This window comes from Thunnus albacares, chromosome 7 (genome assembly GCF_914725855.1).
Source record: "Thunnus albacares chromosome 7, fThuAlb1.1, whole genome shotgun sequence".
Lineage (NCBI taxonomy): Eukaryota > Metazoa > Chordata > Actinopteri > Scombriformes > Scombridae > Thunnus > Thunnus albacares.
Window position 1 is genome coordinate 28,151,615 of NC_058112.1, and position 8,762 is coordinate 28,160,376.

An 8,762-nucleotide genomic window follows, 5' to 3' on the forward strand; every position below is an offset into this window, starting at 1 on the left:
ATTTAGTTCGATAATTTTCTACTATGAATGAATGGGAAAGTGTGTGTATGTTTTTACCACCATTTTTAGGCAGTGGTTGAAACTGATTAAGAATATCCACTAAACTACTGTACTTCAGTACAATTTTGAGGTGCTTTACTTGAGTAATTTCTCCTTTTTTGCTACTTTATGCTTCCAGTCCACTACATTTCTGAGGCAAATATTGTATTCCACATTTATTTTGCACTTATAGTTACTACAAACAAATATTTTACATGTAATTTCATAAAATATAATGGCAGCTATGGATTAAAGTCAACAATATGTAAAGTGGTTAAATATACTCGATATCAACTAGCTACAAAACTACAATTATTTTGATGGATAAGTAAAAAAATTGAATAATACAGTAAGACGAAAGGGGCATTTCTTCCTAATGAGTAAAATATACTGTTAATTACTTAACTACATTTTTCTGACAATACTTACTCTTAAATAAGAAATTAATATATTTGTGTGGTTATATTGCTACTTTTAAAAAAGCAGAATATTTCTTTCATCTTAAAATGTTATTTTAATAACATTTTCTGATTTCCACAAACAGTGACAACACTCAACATGTATATTAGACACACAATTACCTTTTTAAAAAACTCACATATCACCTTTAATGATTAGATTAAGAGGATTAATCCTATTTAAAGTAACATGATAAGATGATTTTGATAAAGAAGGGGGTTTTCAAGGATAAAAAAAAGAAAAATAAATACAGTTTTTACAGTCTTTTTGACCACTGGAAGCAGTTTTATTACTGTAGAGTTGGTAAATTAAGTAATTGGTTTAGGTATATCTCTGTAAAGTATGAACCGAAATAAATTGGTTATAGTCGGTGTTTTAGCTTGATCTTCTTCTGTACCGCGGCCTCTTTGATCGAGCCGTCTAAATAATGTGTGTATTGTCTCGGAGTTGATGTAATTGAGCGACTCCGGCGACATGAAAGAGACGCGTTCGCGCCAGATTGTTGCTCTGCCACCGGTGACGTAACGCCTCCCGAAACCCCTCTGGCACGCCCATCTTTCAAAATCTTGACTCGCGCTCTGATTGGCTGCTCGGGGACATGTGACCAACGGTCGCGGGAAGTCCTTTGCCACGCGCGTGATAGGAAGAGGCTAGTTCTTGACTCATTCAAACTTTTCTTGTAAACATTGGTGTGCGTTTATTGCGGTTAGACGTGTTTCTCTGTCGGTGAGCAATCACCTAGTCACTACCGGATAGTTTCAGTATTTGTTTTTACTTTTACACCGACTTCAGACGTTGTTTTTACGGTGAAATCAAGCCACTCCGGGGCCGTTTCTTCTGCGTTGGATGGGCGTGTAGCAGTTAGCAACAACACGTTAACTTTTTCTGGCATGCTAGCGGAGCTTTAAACGCTTCGCAGCGGATTTTTGGACATTTTGGAAAAACAATACCTTTTATTTCAAGGTATTTAGAAGCTGACTAGCTTTGTGAGAAACGCCACCGCAGCCGTAGTCGGGCTCCAACCGCGTGATTTCTCCCGTCGACGACGCCGGGGTTTAAATCCTGAAAATGTCGAGCTACAGCCGCCACCGACATGGATCGCCCTCTCCGAAATCTCGACCAATTCGACAAAAATTACAGTTTACATCCAGCGACGGAGAGGACGAGCCGATTGAGGACGTTAACAACAGCACCGGAGGCGAGTCTGGCTTCACGGAGCTGGACTCCCCGGTGCCAGGGCGACGGGACACCGCCGATAAACGCCTGGAGGGGAGCAGCAGCCCCCTGAACCACGACGAGTTGTGGGACGAGGAGGGCTTCGGATCCCCGTCTCATCTGCGGTCACCGAGCAGCAGCTTCTTCGCCAACTGCTCGCCGTCACCGAGGAAAGCTTCACGGTTGTACGGAGGGTCACCGGAGCGATCCTACGTCCAGGACGACGGGGAAGGATCCAGCTCACCGATCCCAGACTGCCCCGACACACCTCCGCACAAAACCTTCAGAAAACTCAGACTTTTTGACACACCGCACACACCAAAGGTTGGTATTTGTCTGTAAATAACCTAAATGAATGTTAAAGCTTTGCAAAAAACAAATTAAATGAAATGGTGGATGTATTTAAAATGTCTAATTTGTAATAACCACACATTTTAAACTTAGGGTATCATTCATTCAACCTTTTATTTATCATCTATCATCATTTATCATTATTTATAAAATCAACAAAGTCAGTTCAAACAGTTACAGGCAGGTAGTGGACAGTATTTAGTGTCTAAGAGGTATAATAATATATTCTAACACTAAAAGCAGTCCTGATATGATCTTCAGAAACACATTCACATAACAGATTATAGTGAAATTTCTTCACTAAAAGTGTCTTGAGCATGTTTACATTCCTGAAACTTTGACTTTTAGTGCTTTTTTTTTAATGTGGCCAGGTGTTTTGGGTTGTCTGGAAAGAAAAGCTCCAACATACCACCTTATGCAAACAAATCGGTTACATTTTTTGAATTTCAGAGGATAACGACCCGGTGACCCACTTAATGTACAACTGTACTGTTGCATAATGCTCTCACTGTAGAGTCAGCCAGCCAGCTCATTTGGTGATGTGGAATTTTATGTCTGGGCATGTCTTTATCACCGATTACTGTATTACTCAGCAAAATATCTAGATTCTTCACTAGCCTTTTTCTTATCTCAGAACTACCAATCATTGCTTTTTAACTTTTTAGTTGTTAGGCTACTCCTTGCATCGTAAATCTTTGTGTTTTTCATTTGCTGCTGCTGCTGCTGCTGTTCACAAAGAATAACAAGGTACTAAATCTGTCTCTCTTTTCTTTTTTTGCAGAGTTTGTTGTCCAAAGCCAGAGGCTCCGGCCCGGGATCCTCCAGCAGGAGAGTTGCCCTGTTCAAGAATGTGGAGCCTTCAGGAAAGTCAATCACAGACAGCAGCAGGAGACAGCAGACTCCTCTGGTCAACTTTAACCCATTTACCCCCGACTCCCTCCTCATCCAGTCGGCCACACAGCAGAGAAACAACAGGAAGAGGGCACACTGGAATGAGTAAGTTGCTCAGATGTTTTTTTGTTTTTTTCCCCCCAGTCTGACACAGTTTTGTTGAATATAATTTTGTCTTTAGAGAGTGACCGTTCCCAAAACTTCTGTGCTGCTAGTTGTACCGAAACAGATTGTATTACTTTTCAAAAGACAAGCTGCAGTCAGTATTTTGATTAGGACCCTGGTCAGTTGGTGTACTTTTCATCTTTTGACAAAATAATAATGTGAAAGCAGTTAATAACATAGCAGAGCAGTGTTGGACACCCACACCTGCTATCTTGAACACAGATCAAACCCATTGTTAAAATAACCAGATTCGTTAAAGCCGTTGACTAAGGCCAGAGGGTTTGGCTGAGGACCAAGACCTCATGGTTACTGGTGAACTCTGCCGTGTGCTTGTGAACCTCCCAGTGCTGCCCCCTGCTGTACAGAATGTTAACCAACACCCTCTATTGTCTCTGATCTTTCAGCTCATGTGGAGAAGACATGGAGGCAAGTGACGGTGAGGGAGAGGAGGAAATCCTGCCACCATCCAAGGTACTAAAATGTTTCTGTGACATTTGCATTAATTACAGACTTTTTCGTTTAAGAGGACGTATCATCTCAAATTATTCATTTTCTTTTACAAATACTTTTCCTGAAGATAGTTTATACAGTAAACATGTCATAAAAGCACAAGCAGTAAAACTCACAACAGATAGTTCAGCCATACATGCAGATATTGATCAAAATACCAGACACAATAATACAATAATAGTTGAGTCATAAGCACAAAATCCAAAGGTGACTCCAAATGACCACATGACGTCATTTAATTTGTTAACTCGTCACTCTGGAGTGTGAACAAACAAATGAACAACATTGTAATTCACCTACAGCTTTCTGCTTTTATTTTCCAGTTTCTCTGTGATGGTTCATTAGCATTTTTCACTGAAACCAACTGACAAACTGGTTTTGCTTGGTTTCAGTGATTGTGTTAACTGTCCACCATAGAGAATCTGGAAAACAACTATTATGATGTGACGGGGTTTTCAGCAGGGTTCAAAATTAAGTTTTTTTTTTGTCCACTGGCCAAATGACTAGTGAATGTTCAAGTTTTACCAGCCACTCAATAGATTAACATTGGTTTTTTTTGGCTGGTGAGTGAAGCAAATCTACCCACTTGCACTGCACTTGCACTCATTTGCATATTTTACCAGCATGTTGGTGCTAATTTTTTGCCCTGGTTTTCGGAGGAAATCAGATTAAACACAACATGCAAAGTTGTATTATAAACTTGTTGTAAAACTCTTCTCTCTTCCTGTTTTTCCTCCAGAGGATAACCATGATGGAAAGCAACATGATGTCCCGGTACACCTCAGAGTTCCTCGAGCTAGAGAAGATCGGCTGCGGGGAGTTTGGTGCTGTGTTCAAGTGTGTGAAGAGACTTGATGGCTGCATCTACGCCATCAAGAGATCAAAGAAACCTCTGGCGGGATCAGTAGATGAGTAAGTTGACTTCCTAATACTCTAAAGTACACTTGTGTAAATGATTACCTCTCCAGATTCTTTCTTCTTCTTTTGGGGAGATTGTTACCAGATGTTCAGCTTCAGATATGTATAAATGGTGTAAAGATGACATACTTTTGTTCATCAACTACGTAGATGACATGTGATTCTTAAAACTATCATTTAAATTTTGCAAACACATGATTTTGTAATAAAAGATCGCACTTTTCAAGTCTTGTACATACAGCTTTTGACCAGAGCTTATTATAATAATATGCACCCAAAGGGATTCATGTGCTCTCCTGCATATAGAGTTGATAAAAAATTGTTTACTGGAAAGTCTTGAGGCGACGCTTTACCCTTCATTTTAACTACAAAACTTGCCTCAGACACGTCTTAATTAAAACGGTCTGTTCCTTTCCTCCACAGGCAGAACGCCTTACGGGAGGTGTATGCCCACGCTGTGCTGGGCCAACATCCGCACGTGGTGCGTTACTACTCAGCCTGGGCCGAGGACGACCACATGCTCATCCAGAACGAGTACTGCAACGGTGGCACGCTATCCGACGTCATCGCCGAGAACTACAGACGCCTCAGTTACCTGTCAGAGCTGGAGCTGAAAGATCTGCTGCTGCAAGTCACACGAGGCCTCAAGTACATCCACTCTACCTCCCTGGTGCACATGGACATCAAGCCAAGTGAGTACTTCACGGTGTAAAATGATAAATAACACTAGTGTTTGTGTTTACCTGCTCAGAGACTGCAGATGGTAATTAGCTAGTAGCTAATTCCAGCACGATACATCTGTTCTCTTTGTATGAGATGAATGTTTTTTGTCCCTGTCAAATAAATGTAATAAACTAAACTAATTATGGCAGTAATAATTGTCAGTAGTAGGGCAACTAACAATTATTTTTATTATCATAGTAATGTAGATATAAAGGGCTCATTTTAAGTTAACGAAAATGCAACAATTCTTATTTTCAGGTGGTTATAAACTAATTAAAACATACTTATGAATATTATTCCGATAGATGCGACTAAATTCTACACACTGCACCTTTAACGTGAATGTTTTCTGGTCAGAAACTAATGGAAATGTTAATGTCTTTGTTCTAGGCAACATCTTTATTTCACGGAAATCTGTAGCCAGCTGTGATGAATGTGATGATGACGACGGGTTGACCACCAGTGTCGTCTATAAAATAGGTAAGCTGCTTCTACAGTCCTTTCCTTTCTGTTTTAGTTGTTTTCCTCTTTTATTCAAAGGCATTTTTTTTTTATTGTGCTCACTGAAAGATAGTCTTCCTCAGATGTTAAGTATTTATGTGCTCCCTCTTCCAGGTGATCTCGGTCATGTGACAAGAGTGAACAATCCACAGGTGGAGGAAGGTGACAGCAGATATCTCGCCAATGAAGTTTTACAAGAGGTTTGTCATCTTGTTAGAAAAATGTCATCCACCTTTTGAATGAGTCGAGGGTCAACAAATCTCATTAACTTTCCTCCTTTTTTGTTCTGATTTACTTTCGTAGGACTACAGTAACTTGATGAAGGCGGACATCTTTGCTCTGGCTCTGACTGTGGTCAGCGCTTCGGGGGCGGAGCCTCTGCCCACCAACGGAGACAAGTGGCACGAGATCCGACAGGGAAAACTCCCCGCTATTCCCCAAGTGCTTTCTCCAGAGTTTCTCAGTCTTCTCAAGGTAACAGTCAACACTATCTTTGTCTTTCTCTTTGTATAATTGCAGCTGTGTTAAGCTTGGAGTTATTTTTATGTCCCCTGTCAGAGGGTGTCCATAATTGTTTTATCGATATGTTAGATTTTTTTTTTAAGATTAAGGCCTTGAAGGAAATATTTTTTAATGTTTTTCATTTCACTCCTTTTCCAAAGGTGAAATCATCCTGTTTGGTGTGTTATTATTGCTCATTTTAACTAGATTGAGTTAATAAACATCTGAAACAAGAGCTGAAACAATTAGACAGAAAATTCATTGCAGCAATTTAAGTTTTAATAGCTATTAATCACTAAAGTAATTTTAAGGAAAAAAATCTAATTCACTGGTACCAACTTTGCAAATGTGAATATTTGCTGGTTTTATTAGTTCTGTATGATAGTTAACTGAATATATTTTGAACTGTTGGTCAGACAAAACACTTTGAGTCAGTTGAGGCTTTGGGAGATGGTGATGGGCTTTTTAAAAAAAACTGTTTTCTGACATTTTAAAGATTTTTCTTTCTTATGAAGTCCTTTGAGTGGTGTGTTTTCAGTTTCTTCCCGACTTAAAACTTAACTTTTCCCCCCCATTATTTTCAGCTGATGATTCATCCTGACCCAACTAGACGGCCATCAACCTCTGACCTCATCAAACACCCGGTACTCCTGACGGCAGCCAGAATGAGCGCCGACCAGCTGAGAGTCGAGCTCAACGCTGAGAAGTTCAAGAACGCTCTGCTCCAGAAGTAAGACTCTTGGCAAACTTTGATCACACATCCAAAGCAGTTGGACAACTTGTAACGCCAAAAATACGCCGCACACAGTTTGTCCTGTGATGAAACGTCAGATATATTCAGTATAATTCTTCTGTTCTCGCACTGCGTCATTATAAACAGTATAAATCTGTGAGACCGACCCTGAGCCTTCAGTCTCATCATTGTTTAACTCTCTTGTTTTGTTTCCTGCAGGGAGCTGAAGAAGGCCCAGATGGCCAGAGCCGCAGCAGAGGAGAAGGTTTTGTCCACCGACAGGATCCTGACCCGCTCCACGGTCCAGTCGAACCCCAGAACCTCCAGACTCATCGGCAAGAAGATGAACCGGTCGGTCAGCCTCACCATCTACTGAGACTCTAATCCACCCTGACAGGAAGTTAAAAACACGTGGGCTCATGGACCTTTTTTAATCGGACCTGTTGAGTTGAAATGGTCTCTTTGTTTTTCTTTTCGAGGAGAACCCTGTCGGTCGTGGTGTGGGCTTTTTCCCGCCCAGTTAAAGCTGTAGACTGTTGCCACACTGAACATGGACTCATCTCGATAGATTCTCATTGCCAACATAGTTCAGCCCTGTTGCCAATGGACTTTTTCTTTAAAGGGGGGAAACAAAAGAACTCATTCATCGAAGGTAGTTACGATACCTTTCACACTCTCTCATTCCTTACGTTTGCATAGACGGCAGACTCTCTCTTCGTTTCTGTCCTTGCACTTCCTTCGACAAAGCCGAAGCCTGTTGGCAACGGATCAAAGCCGCAGTGAAGCTCTCTTCAGTGTGAATGTACTTGCCGTAGCCGTGCGCACCTTACTGCCTGTCAAATGCCTGATGCTGGGTACCAGAAGATCTGAGGACTGACGATTTCTGTGTTTTGTGATGGAGCACTTTGGAGGCATCAAGTGGAACTTTCCACATTTTAAAAGAAGAAAAAAAGAAAAAACCTGCTGCTATTGATGTTTTGTGTGTATCAGGGTTTGGCCAATTTCAGGTTGGATCGTTCCAGATAGATGCCATTGGCTCTTATTTTCAAGTAGCAGGAGTCCATTTCCCCTTCGTTTAATGTCCGTTTTGTTCTGGTCAGATGGAAAATGGATCATGCCATTTGTGGAAAATAATCCAGTTTGTTTAAAGTACCAAAACCAGTGAGCTACTCATTATCTGTGATGTTAGAGTTGATCCATAGTGTTTTGACTTTCCCTGTTATTGGTGCTGCCAGCCCTGTCTGTAGCATTAGAACAATCATTGTCCTGTTCTTTGGATTCTCATGTTCTGTTTTTTTTTTTTTTTGTTGTTGTTGTTTTTTTTTTTTCTCCTGCTGTCATTTCCATGAGGCTCGTCTTCAATTATCGTTTAGGAACGTATTCCTCATCTTGTTCTTGTAAACTTCTAACACACAAAAACTCTTTTTTCTGTTGTTGTAACCTGTACATACGTTCTTTTAAATAAATTTTCACCATCTTTACACTTTCTGCTCTGTTCAGTGTCACATTTTATGGTGTACTAAGAAAATCCCTCAAACAGTTTCTCCTTGTTTTTGAGTGAAGTGATTTAGTAAAGACAATGTCCACCTTCAATGTTATTTATCAATTTAAAACATGGTGTAGAAGCTTGAAAAACAGCTTAAACTTGATGGATGTCATAAAATTTATAAACTTGAACAGGAAATAAGTAAAATTTGGAATTGTGTCTACCTGCCCAGGGACTGCAGATGGTAATTAGCTAGTAGCTAAATCCAGC

General features: G+C 40.4%; 1 protein-coding gene across 1 annotated transcript; it reads left to right on the forward strand.

The window, feature by feature from the left end:
• Positions 1-1,073: 1,073 nt before the first annotated feature.
• On the forward strand, positions 1,074-8,494 carry wee1 (WEE1 G2 checkpoint kinase). The gene is made up of 10 exons (XM_044357529.1): positions 1,074-2,037; positions 2,846-3,060; positions 3,525-3,591; positions 4,370-4,542; positions 4,972-5,240; positions 5,662-5,751; positions 5,887-5,972; positions 6,076-6,246; positions 6,858-7,003; positions 7,226-8,494. The coding sequence occupies exons 1-10, from the start codon at positions 1,567-1,569 to the stop codon at positions 7,380-7,382; spliced, it is 1,845 nt and encodes a 614-aa protein (XP_044213464.1). The 5' UTR covers positions 1,074-1,566; the 3' UTR covers positions 7,383-8,494.
• The last annotated feature ends 268 nt before the right edge of the window (positions 8,495-8,762 follow it).